Source organism: Mastigoproctus giganteus, chromosome 8 (assembly GCF_048544385.1).
Source record: "Mastigoproctus giganteus isolate SK-2022 chromosome 8, ASM4854438v1, whole genome shotgun sequence".
NCBI classification, from domain to species: domain Eukaryota; kingdom Metazoa; phylum Arthropoda; class Arachnida; order Uropygi; family Thelyphonidae; genus Mastigoproctus; species Mastigoproctus giganteus.
The window spans coordinates 65056878-65070418 of NC_143582.1; the positions used below are offsets into that span (position 1 = coordinate 65056878).

General features: G+C 35.1%; 1 protein-coding gene across 1 annotated transcript in view; it reads left to right on the forward strand.

Moving 5' to 3' along the window:
- The window catches only part of LOC150081581 (rap1 GTPase-GDP dissociation stimulator 1-B-like), a 199792-nt gene that overhangs the window by 122638 nt on the left and 63613 nt on the right, over nucleotides 1-13541 (forward strand). The window contains exon 7 of the mRNA XM_090380251.1: nucleotides 1027-1116. Within this exon, the coding sequence (XP_090236377.1) occupies nucleotides 1027-1116 (90 nt within the window). The remainder of the gene's footprint in view (nucleotides 1-1026; nucleotides 1117-13541) is intronic.

Sequence of the window (13541 nt, forward strand, 5' to 3'; positions counted from 1 at the left end):
TCATTAAGAATCTCCAGATAAAGAAAGCTTTAAGTGGCCTAATGCTTTCTTTCAATAGAAACAGTACCAATCTCTAAATTTATATCCATGGCAGTGCATTATTTAAAAGTAGATAATCAAAATCTTGTTTTCATTTGACTTGTCTTATATTCAACTATTGGATTGTGGGGGCTCTTGCTCGTACCTCAGAGAGAACGAGCACCTATTTTGCATTTTGATCGGTTGCTTTAATTGTTATTTGATTGGTTGTTTAATGTCTTCCCTTTTTTGTGTGTTTGGACCTTTAATGTTTTGTTCATGTGGGACTCAGTTTTGACTTAGACATACCTAAGATCTGTTGGTTTGAAATAGTCTGATAGTTAATCCCACATGCTAGGTCACCACCTATTGCCCCCCACACACACATCTTCCTCTCTCTCAAGTCCAAATGGTTGTTTACACATTACAGAAACTGTATGTATTTGGATGTATGCATGCACACAACATTTATGCATATGCACATAAAGAATATAAACAAAGTGCACGCTGAAGAAGAGAGAACATCATTTCTTGAAAATTCTGCACATATATATATATTTTTAGTTGGATCCATACACTAGCGTTTTCTTAATTAAGGTTCCTAGCCCATAGATGGTCTTTCTTCAGAATGTATAGTTTCAGTAAAAGCTATTTAAAGCACTTTAAGAGAATGACTACCTAGTATATAGAACTTTATTGGCCGTTAATAAAAACATTGGGAGGTAAGGAATTAGTGAAACTGCTATCATATATTGTGATTTGTAATAAAGATTTTACTTGAAGTCCACTTTATTTTTAATGAATGTGTTTAGGCTTTAATAAATGAATGTATCCCTTTTAAGGTAATCCCACAGAAGTAATTCTGCTGAGGAATACTTCTTTGGGAACCATTAGTTAATCTATTCTTAAAGCTGCATTATTATGTTGCATTTAAAGGTTAATATGTTATAGAAATAAGTACAAATAGTAATAATATAGCTTATTTTAATATCTCCCTTTTTATTATAGAGAATGTTGCAGTTACTCTGGGTCAAAACGAGTCATTTATAAAAAGAGTGGTTAACTGGTGCACTACAGATGATCATCCAGGTGTTAAAGGTAAATTATAGCTTAAATTCAATTTAATGGTGTGGCCTTGTAATTTACATTTAGGGTATTTCGCCCCCCCCCCCCCTTTTTATCTCAGAGGCGCCTCCATAGCCAGGTGGGAAGGAGCAGTAGTGCGTAGCACACGCTTCTTGATTGGACCGGGGTTCGAGCCCGTCACCACCAAATACGGAGGATGCGGAAAGGTCAGGGAATGACCACCCCATATTCCCCCGGAGCAATATGGCCTTAGTTGCTAATGCTCCTAAAAACCAAATAACAAACCTTTTTATCTCAGAAAAGAACTAACTATAATTTTTTACTTGGAATAAAGTACTGAATTACATGCATTAACATAAGAGGTATATTTTGTTTTTGTGTTTTTATCGTCAGTCTGTTCATTTTTTATACTTCTTCACTGCTTCAAAATTCATCTCACCTATAAAGTAAATAAGATCATACCATAGAATATGTATGGAGAAATTGTTGAGCAAATAGTGTATTTCTTGAAGAGTTCATCTTATATTTCTAAATAAAGAAAGAAAATATTCCACTTGGTGTTAAAATGGCAGAATGATACAGGGAAGCAAAGCTTATGTGACATCTACTATTAAAAAGTAGTTTATCTTTAGTTTCGTCATTTATCTACTTCCAAAGCTACATAAAGTTTGTTAATTCTGTAAGACTAGGTGATAATATGTTTCAGTAGTTGTTTAATTAAATCAATTTTATTTTACAATTAGTTTGCGGTTATCTTTCCTTAATTTGAATTGATATTGCCTTGCTTGCATAGCCCATAATCACGCATTTGTATGGAACATATTACATAGTGGCACACATTGATGGCCTGAGTTGCTGCTGTGCTGTGCTATGCTATAAGAATCACTAACAGCTTTGTTATCCTAGGGAGTAAAAAAATGCATGCCACAATTAAGTTTGCTCAACCTTTTTTAACCTTTCCCAGAGTGAGTTTTTTTTGCCTTTTGTGACTTGAGAGGTGAGTTTTCACTGGTGGGCTCTATGGAGTGATAATGAAATTTTTAACTTAATAATATTGAAAACCTTTGTACATAAATGCTTTGAATATTAATTTGACCTGGTTGCATATCAAAGTGCAATAATTTCAAAAATCAAATCAGAATTAAAAAAATAATAATAAAATAAAACTATAAAACTTGTCACTTCATTTTGGATGTAATACTATCTTCTACATCTATTTATACACCTTGATTCACTTTCATCAACTTTTGATCTGAATTAGAAAGAATTTTGTCTTTTATAAGCCAACATTGAATGACAGTTGCTGGCCAGTATGATCACTACCCATTTAACAGAAGTGGTAATTTGATATGGACTGGCACAGCAGTAGAGATGAACTTGCAGATTTAATACAACAGTATGACCCAGTAGGCATGTGCCTGCAAGAGACATACTTGAACTCACAGGTTTCTCCCAAGTTTCAGAAAACTATACCATTTATAGATGAGATACAAGGTGTGGCCATTAAATAATGAGACTGCAAGCACAGCCACTATACACACCAAGCACCACCTGTGAAGCAAAGGCATAGCAGCTGAAATTTTTAACAAAACTGAAGAAAACACCAACTGAAAGTTATGAGTTGTTACATAAAGTTTATAACTATATAGTATCAGTGTAAATACACCATAGTTAACCCATAAATTTTAACTACGTAAGTAGCGTAGAAGGCATCGTTATAATTGTATCTCATATTGTGGTTGCCTTCACAATGAGATAGCAGTATTGCACTACTTCAAATAAATAACGCTTCTCTAGTAGAGAAGACTACTGTTATTTATTTTCAGAGGATACCACCACCCTGACGATCGTTTCGAAGCTATTGGGCTTCATCATCAGTGGGCGGGCAGGTACCCTGATAAAACAACATGCCATCACGGTTGCGAAGTTATATCCACAATATAACTTTGCAACTGTGATGTCATGTTGGTAGTTAATTCACAATAGGTAGTTAATTCACATCCACAATAGTTAATTACCAAAACCCATAAGAATTATGCCTTGTGCATTTCATTTTCAAATTATATTTTTACCAACACCCTTTGGCATCTCTCATATTGTGGATATAACTTCGCAACCATGATGGCATGTTGTATTACCAGGATACCTGCCCGCCCACTGATGATGAAGCCCAATAGCTTTGAAACGATCATCTGGGTGATGGTATCCTCTGAAAATAAATAACAGTAGTCTTCTCTACTAGAGAAGCATTATTTATTTGAAGTAGTGCAATACTGCTATCTCGTCGTGAAGGCAACCACAATATGAGATACAATTAAAACGATGCCTTCTATGCTACTTACGTAGTTCAAATTTATGGGTTAACTATGGTGTATCTACACCGATACTATATAGTTAATTACCAAAACCCATAAGAATTATGCCTTGTGCATTTCATTTTCAAATAAAGTTTATAAGGACGATACTATGTCAAGAGCTCACATATTTGAATGGAAAAAAGATTTTTAGAAGGAAGAGAGAATGTGGAAGACAATGAATGACTGGTCATTTGTTATCTATGAAAACGTGAACTGAGTAAGGACGCTGATCATTGAAGAAATGATCATTGTTTAAGCATTAAACAAAGGTAGACAAATTTTAACTGAAAATTTAGGGATGAGAAAAGTGTGTGCCAAGATGGCAGCAGAAATTTTGAATAAAAATCAAAAAATGAGAAGACTCCAATTTTGTGAAGATGTTTTGGGAAAAAAAAAATTAAGAAGATCCAGATGACTTTCTGAGTATTGTAATTATTTGTGATGAAAGTTGGCTGTTCCAGTATAACCCAGAAACTAAAAGATAGTTGATGCATGGAAGACAAAACAATCCTCCAGACCACAAAAAGCAAGAATGTCAAAAGCAAAACTGAAAACCATGCGTCTTGTTTTCTTTGATATTAAAGGGTTTATTATGGTTGAATCAATCCCACAAAATCAGACTGTCAATGAAACGTACTACATTGAAGTTTTGACAAGGCTGTGTTAAAAAATTCAAGGGAAGAAACTTGGATTATGGAAAGGTGGTTGGATGCTCCAGCATGCAATTCCCTCTCTGTTTATCAGTTTCTGGCCAAAAACCAAACCTCTGTATGTGAGCATGCACTCTACTTGCCAGACCTAGCATTTTTTGACTTTTTTCTCTTCCCTAAACTGAAAAAATATACTTAAGGGAATCCATTTTCACTGTTATAAAGAATTCCAGAACTAGGGGCCATAAATTTAAATTACAGGGGAAGAGGTTTAGACTAGATTGTAGGAAGTTTTTTTTTTGGCCAGCAAGTTGTTGGTTACTGGAACAAGTTGACTCTGCAGGTAGTGGAGGTTGATAGTTTGAAGAAATTCAAAGGTCAACTGGATAGTTTCCTCATATAGGTAACTATATGGGGATATGCATAATTTGTATTTTCTTATCTACTTTTTTTTTGGCTAGTGCAGCAAAAGCCTGTGGATCCTTCACTCTATAGCTATACTAATACTTAATACTTTCTGTAAAGGAAGGAAATACGACTGCTGCACCCCATTGATTAACAGATTTGGCTTCATCTGTGTATATTCTACCTTTAAGCAAATTCTCTGAAGTGTGACCAGTGAGTAGTTTTTGTAAGCTTTGAGGTGACAAAATAATCTTATCCCATTTTGACAAGAAGTTATCACAGCAGGGAATAATCATCTCCTACAGCAGATCAGTTATATCGGCATCCTTGATGAATGCTGTCCAGATTGGGGTTCCAGTTGTACAGCATTCTTTAAGTTGAAATTTCACAGGTGAAGGTTCTCTAGGTTTGGCTTTGTAAAAATCAAAGTACTAACTGCCATAAAGGTATTTCCAAATAGGGTGTATACGGAGGTGTTTTATTTTTATTGTATAAAAACCTAATAGGATTTGTTGTCTGAGCAATAGTGGAAGTTCATTTGTCTCTAATATAAGCTTTGCAATGGGGAAGTTCTAAAAGCCCAAGGCTGTCAAAAAAAAAGAAAGAAAGAAACTGAATGGTGTTAAGATATTGCAAAATGCTTTTCCTGGCTAAAGCATATATTAGGGACCCATAATCCAGCTGTGTTCTGATTAGTGCTTTATATAAATGAAGTAGTGGTTTTCTGTCTGTACACCAAGATGATGGAACTGTGATATTTTCCATTTAAGACCTTTTTGTTGTCTATATATTACATTCAGAACTGTCTTTTGTCATAGTGGAAGAAAATTTTATCCAAGTTTCTTGTTCGGCCATCCTTTTAACTTTTCAGGATTAATCTTTAAGTGCCTGTAAGTAATTGAGATATTTACAAAAATGATTTCAAGCTTTGGTCTTCCTCGTTTTGGCAAGAGAGCAGTCAGCAGTATTCCATCAGTAATTGTAGTTCTCATTTATTTCTTCACTATTTTAGTATTGTAATAGGAGGAGCAGTAACTAATATTTGTTGATGATATGTTCAATGACATCTTCAATGGAGGAGGATTGAATAATGTGATCCACAGGTTTGATGTATTTTGAGCATTTTATTCCAGTCAGTTTTATGAATGTTCCAGTTAATATGGCATGCAGGGTGAGTGGTCGCCTGCATTTTGGTGAACAGATAACATGGAAGTGGTCACTGCTGTGTGGATAATATAATGCTGTCTATTCACTTGAATCAGTAGTAGAGAGAGAGAGAGAGAGAGAGAGAGAGAGAGAGAGAGAGAGAGAGAGAGAGAGATTCTTACTTCAATATGTTCTGTTACTATTTACAATATAGCTTGTTGAGCAATATATTTGGAGGGTGAGCCTGTCATTCTGTATTTCTATAAAGGTGTGACTATTATTAATCTTCTGTAAACCCTTTTAACACTTTGGTCTTTTTCAATTCCTACTATTAGTTCACTCTCTCCCTATATATATATATATCTTGTTCAAATTTTCAATCGTTAATAAAATACTTTTTATTCATCCACACAAGTTCAAATAAATTTTTTTAAACTTGTAGTGGATGACACTTGATGTTAATACAGTTTTTTCAAATATTAAATCATTAATTAAATTTAATTAATTAATTTTAGTTTTATATGGGAGAAAAAATTTCTCTTATATAAGATATTTAGCAGGATATAAATTTAGGAATAAATACCGTCAGTGGCGAAGCGTGTAGATCGCTGGAAAAAAATTTCTTTTTCAGATTCTTTTTTCATTCTGGGTTCTAGTCTGAGTCAAGGAGGGAACAAAATGGAAAATGAAACATGTGAATAAAAATATAGTCCAACACCATATATAGAAAGGAAAATGGAAAATTGCAAGGAAATTCGCTTTCTATTTTGCCACTTAATATTGTGATTCTGTCATATGTATATACATATTTATATTAATTGTAATTATTTAATAAAAAGTAACTAAAATAAAAATTTTCTTTGTTGACCTAAGTAGGAATTGACTTTAAAAATTTTTTTTTTATATTACTTGTTTTTTTTTTAAATTTTTTTTATTGTGTTTTTCAAGTATGGGGATCTCATCTGAAAAAAGACATTGAGCTTCTTGAAAGGGTCCAAAGATTGGCAACTCTAATGGTGATATGAGCAGAAGGATGACCATATGAGGAATGTGTCTAATTATGTGGGCTATAGAGCTTGGCAATCAGGCACCTCAGAGGTGATCTGATTGAGGTTTATAATGCTCTGAGAGTAATTAGTAAAAATGAATGAAGGTGGAAGTCTCACTGTTGTAAAGAATTCCAGAACTAGGGGTCATAAATTCAAATTACAGGGCTTGAGGTTTCGATTAGATTGTAGGAAGTTTTATTTTAGCCAGCAAGTCGTTAATAGCTGGAACAAGTTGCCCTCGTAGGTAGTTGTGGCTGACAGTAGCTCCGTAGCCGGTTGACCATTGAATAAATTCAAAGGTCAACTGGATACTTGCCTGTGCTGTGTGAGGAGGGTAGCATATAATTTGCATTTTTTTATCTACTTTGGTTCCCCCCCCCCAGTGCAACAAAAGCCTGTGGCATCCTTGCACTATATGGTGAATACTGTTATTGTTATTACTGTTGATGGGCTGAGTCAAATGCTTTGCTAAAATCCAAATAAACTATATCGAAATTGTTCCCTGCATCCAACTAATCAGTAACTATCAAAACATTTTACTATGTTAGTTAAACGTGATTTCCCCTTAGCAAAACCATGTTGTATGTTCTTCAGAATGCCATTTCTTTTAAATGTCCCTGGATTGCACTTTTAACCATTCCCGCTAAAACTTTCCCTACCTCTGAAGTCAGACTAACCAGTCTGTAGTTACTGACTTCACTCTTAGAACCATCATGTATTGATGATATATTGGCACTTCTCCAATCTAAAGGAATCTTTCCAGAATTCAATGAGATCCTCACAATTAACCCCACTTGTTCAGCACTGGCCATCTCCCTCAAAATTACTGGATATATGCTATCAACTCCAGGAGTCTTACTTGTTTGAGAGTTCCCACACACACACACACAGTACACAAGGGTCTGATCTGATTCAATTTCTTCTTTGTATTCACATACACGAAAAATTCCTTGTTCCCATTCTCTGTTCTCCTTAGCCAGTGCTTTCTCATACTCAGCCTTCACCTGCCTTTGTGGTACTGTTACAGATCAATTTGTAGCTGTTATAGGCTTCAGTACTTTCCATCTCTCTGTAACGTTCTCATACTGTCTTTTTCTACTCTGTTAGGCCAACTAGCTCCGTATTCATCTATATCAGCATCTTCCTTGTGCAGTGTTTTCTTAATGGTATATATGCATTCGTGGCTTTTGTGATTTTTGCTTTAAAGGTATTCCATAATTCAAATGTATTCACCCTCTCTCTCTCTCTGCAATATGCCCAATTAATAGATGCCATATAATGCCTTAAATTGTCATGGTCCCCTCTTCTAAAATTAAATACCATGCCTTTAACTACTATGTCTTTCACCATCTTCCAAATGGTCGCGTGATGACTATCTGCCCATGGTTCCTGTACTTTAAGCTCCATGATGTCATCTTATTTGTAATGATGAAGTCGAGAATATTCTCACCCCTTTGTATTTTCTCCAACATGTTGGTAAAAATAATAATTATCTAGTTTATTTAAAAATTTTGTTCTCCATGGTGAATTTTCCTCCCACTTATTCCAATCAATTAGAGGCAGATTGAAGTCACCTATAATAAGAAATTCACACTTGCTTGCCCATTCCATCTGCATTTAGAGACTCTCGTCATTCTCTTCACAATCTTCTGGTCTGTAGATTACTCCCACTCTCATCATACCATTGCTTCCAACTAACTCACACCACACAGATTCTATGCTAGTAGATATAACATCTGACTCAGCAAAAATTATTTTCGTGCTTAGGCTGCTTTTGATAAGAAGCATGACCCAACCACCCCTTTTGCCTTTCTCTATTTTTCTTAAATACATTATATGTATCCTAGTGGAACTTGTCATTCCCAGATTCCTGGTGGCATCACATTTCTGTTATAGTGGAATAGTATTTAGGGTCAGGTGCCACCAGTGCTTCCCCACATCTGTGCTGTATGTACTCTGTGATGGAATGCAGAACAACTGCAAAAGCCAGAAAAAAGTGTTGTATCAGGTTTATGTGGTATTGTGTTTTGTTCTGTTGTTCAGTTTCTGGCTGCTTGGCTGCAGGGCCCCTAGTGGGACCTTTACTTTGTTTGCCACCACCACTGGGTGGTGAGCCAGACTGCCCATCATATTCTGGCTAGCCTCTGCCAGGGTAGCCTGAGCTTCTTGACAGAGACCAATAAAAAATAATAATAATAAAAAAGAAGAAGAGGCAAAAAAAAAAAAAAAAAAAGCAGAAAGTGTGAAGGTTGCATGGAGAGATAGCGAAGGTAGGCCCAAATGAGAGTGAAGCTTCGGATGGCTTGAAAGAGAAGTTAGGCCACCCAAAGAGGGAAGAGTAAGGGTAGGGGAAAGGGAATAAAAGCCATGGGGGCAGGTGTCCCCCACATGATTGCCAGAGGCTGAGGCATAAAACTGTGTGAAAACCTGAGATGAAATGAAAAAAGTTTTGCATGATGCTACAAAAATGGTTAACTTTATTACACAAAGACCAGTTCACTCGAGAATGTTTAAAAAAACTGTGTGAAAACCTGGACAAAGCACGTAAATCTCCTGCTACATACAGAAATCCAGTGGCTTAATAGAAGAAAAGTTCTCAACAGGGTTTTGATCTCACACAAGAACCTCGACAATCCCACACCAGATGGTGCCAGCTGAATCCTATCCCTGAGGGTTTGCAAGTTGATCCCGCATTCCGGAGAGTGCCAGCAATCCTACCTATACAGGTTCACAATTTATTCCTGCACTCCAGTGCCAGCAGCCCCATATGGCAGTGCACAATAGGACCGCGTTCATTTGGTTGGGTCCATTCTCAGTTTTTTGACGTGAGATAGGGGAGGCCGTTAATAGTTGACGTCATCAGCCTATATTGCAGGTTGATGAAGTCAATCTCTCCCTCCCGAATTATCTCCCCCAATGTTGTAAACATTGCAAAATGTGGATTGTGTAGGTTAGAAGTGAATTGTATTGTGCAATTTAAAAAAAGGTAGCTAAGCTTAACCACCTGTGGTTTTTTTTTTTTTGTTTTTCCCTGTTCAAGAAAAGTTGGCTAAAAAGTTATTTTTAGTTTTAAATAGGGAAAAAAACTACTCTTGCACATATCACACCTCATTAGCATCTTGTATAGTAGAAATTTGTGATAAGACTTTTAGGCCTCCTGGGATAAGGTAAAAAAATCAAGTAGGAAATTAAAAAAAAAAAAGGAAAAACTGAAGTTTCCTCTACCTACACTACTGACTTGCATTAGAGTTGATATCGTTTTGTGGGAAGGGGGAACCACACAAAAAGAGTATGCTAATAAGCTGACCAAAATAAACAGATCCACAGAAAAATATCATTCTCTACTCAAAAGCACATTGACAATTATTATTGGATTATTATATCTACAACTTACTGATCACACTAACATACCGTGAGCTGTAGATATAATAATTTTTATGCAGGGGTTCCCTGAGACCTGAAAGGGTTTCAGGTTCAAGGTTGAGAAAGGCGGGGCTAGACAATCAATAAACTTGTGGCTCACAATGGGAGTGTATTTCCATCTGCATCACATTGTCCTTGGACTTTGTATTGTAAGTGGTTCTTCTAACAACCATTATTTAAATGAAATTTGAACTTAAGATAGATTACAAAATTTAAATTTACAATGTATTCCAGAATTTAAATCAACAAATTATTACAGAAATTAAACTATACACAAAACTTTATCCACTAGTGAAGTTAAAATTTAGCTACCAAAGTTACTGAATTAAAATAAGCAGAACTACTTATAGAAAAGGTAAGGATTAAATTTATGAAATATCATAAAAAGTAAATTCACAAAATTACTGTAATAAAATTTACTTAATTATTGAAATAAGATTTAAAAATCATAGAAATAAAAACAAACTTTAAACAAAAATTTTGTCTACTAGACACCTGATGCTAATCCTCTTCAGTAAGCACTCCGGAGCCACTTAAAACATGTCTATTCTCTCTTATTGCCTACAATGGAATGATTAAAATATGCAGCCCTTCTTTATGGCCTGCTGTATTTTCTGGAAAATAAAGACTTTTTTTTTTTTTTTTTTTTTTTGGAAAATGTTGCCCAAAATTCCCTTGCATCTCCTGTGGTTAAAAGGTATACCAGATGCAGTTATGTTATTATCTCTAGTGGTTGTTAGAGAAAGTATGGCCAAAACATCAGGGGAACCTGGAAAAAAAATCTATCTTTTTAGTGTGCTACCATTTCAGATCACACGTAATAGATGTAACAAAAGGACGGTTAAGTAATTGAGTGTGCAACCATTTCAGATCACATGTAATAGAGGTAATAAAAGGACAGTTACTGAATTAAACATTGTGTTGGCTGTGATTCTAGGAGATGTTGGCTAGCAGCCACTAGATATATCAATTAAGAAGCCCTTTAAAATTATTCATGCATGAGAAGTGGAACAACTGGATGGAGGCACTGAATCACAGTACAGCAACAGACCAAATGAAGTGACCAGCAATTTCACAAGCTTAATAATGGGTGAAAATGTGGGAGTAAGTGAAACACAAGACGGTTGCTGTCTTTTAAGTAATTTGAAATTAGCACTGTGCTTGGTGGCACCAAAGATTTTACATTTTTGAAAAAAGCAAATGTTCAGACTATGATATTAGGAATAGATGAGTGTAAATCACCCAAAAATTCATGTTTTGGAAAGTTTTACTCATGTTGAGTAAAACTCACCATGAATTTTTGGTGGTCTACAACAAATAAAAGTTGTTTTCTCCACTGACATTTTCTTTACTAATCACTTATGAATCTGTGGTTTAAATATTAAAATAAAATACTTTCTCTCAAAATTTGCCTTGTAAAATGTGGTTGCTCCTTATGGTCCAGTGTGCTTTATCATTCAGACAATACAGTATTCTCTATTCTTCCATCCAGTATTAAAATAAATCTAACCTTGCCTTCATCATTGCCAAAAGCATGTTAAGGAAATAACCTTTTGCTGGATAGCAGGACACTAGTATTTTAGGAAATAAAAGAGCAGACTGTGTAGCTAAAATATCAGTAGATTTGTTCCAACCGTTTTCTGTACTTCCTTACATCAATTTAAAAGTGTCATTCACAAAACATAAACATGCAGTGTTTAATGGACCCAGGTGTGGAGAGAACAGTTCAGTAACAAACTCTTCCAGGTCAAAAATAAATTACAAATATGTTCATCTAACTACTGATGAAACCCACAAGAGGAAGTAATGTTAAAATGATTACAAATTGGCTGTACATATACCACTTACCTCCAATTTATTCATTGGACAATAGGGCCTCCTCATTGTATATCATGCTACACACAGTTTACTGTTAAATAAATATTAGTATCAGTAGTAGCAAATGATGCAAGAAAACCAACTCCTACAGCACCAGCAAAAAAAAAAAAAAAAACTTCCCATATCACTTGTCCATCCACTCTTAATTTCCCTAGTTCTTCCTTAAATTTATTCAGACTAACTACTTCCAAAGTACCACATAGAAATTTATTCCAATTATCCACTGACTGAAAGCAAATTTATTCACATCTATGCTGCAAACTTCCTTTTTCAAATTTAAATTCAAATTTAAAAATTAAATTTTAATTTCAAATTTGAGGAAGGATGCTTTGGGGAATTAAATTTAATTTTAATTTGATTTCAAGAATTAAAATTTAAATTTATGCCCCCTCGTGCGTGTGTGTGTGTTGGCTGAGCATAAAATAGGATATTATCAGCATTTAGCTTACTCGATATGTCAGTGCTTTCAACACCTGAATCAGATCTCATTGCAGGTGCCTAGTTTCCAGATGATACAATATGCACAAATGAAGACTTTATTTGTAAGCATACTCTTTTATTACCCTCACAAATCTTGTTTCCCTTTTTTTGCACCTGTTTCAACAGATCAGCATCCTTCCTAAAATGATTTTCCAGACTTGTATACAGTATAAATGATGTGGTATAATCACCTGCTTACTGCTGCTGCAAAATTCCTGAATATCATTGAAAAACTCCACCAACTGTCCTGGCAGCCCTCTGTGCTGCTCAGAAAACTTAATCTTTGACTGCTCAATTATTCCTAGTTCTTCATTCTCCATTACCTTCAACATTGCTCCACACAGTTGGTATGAATTCTGGGTTGGGCTACATCCATTCAATGCAGTACATTTCTTTGTACGAAAGTTTGGTGCATGACAATTTGGTTTGTGACAGTTTAGTGTATGAGACAATTTGGTATTTGACATTTCACTATAAATGATAATTGGTGAATGACAATTATCATTTATTGACTTGTTATACTCTCCAAATTGATGGCTGACAATTTGGAGAGTATAACAAGTCAGTGAATTCTGTGTGAAAATTCACTGCATGACAAAGCAAGAAAGACAATGCAGTCTTTTAACATACTGTTCTGTAAATTATTGGTTTACTGACCATGATGAATTCTTCATTGATTTCTCATCTGTATGTGATACACTGAATTGTGATTGCCACCAGTTGTCGTTCATTAAATTGTTATATACCACGTTGTCACATATAGTGAAATGTTAAGCACTAAATTGTCATGTACACTGACTTGTCATGCATCGAATTGATGTTGATCTGTTCTGGGATGGGATTACTGCTGCCCATGCAGTATTCCTTGTTGAACTTTAGTTGCTGTCTCAGCCCATATGCCTAATTTTTCTACCTCTGTTGCAGCAGCATATTTTGATTACTGTCATTAACTGATCTGCCATCCTGTGTATCATCTGCAAACTTAGAGATTAAGCCTGCTTTGCCTTCATCAGTATCATTAATAAATATTGAAAACAAATGTGACACCA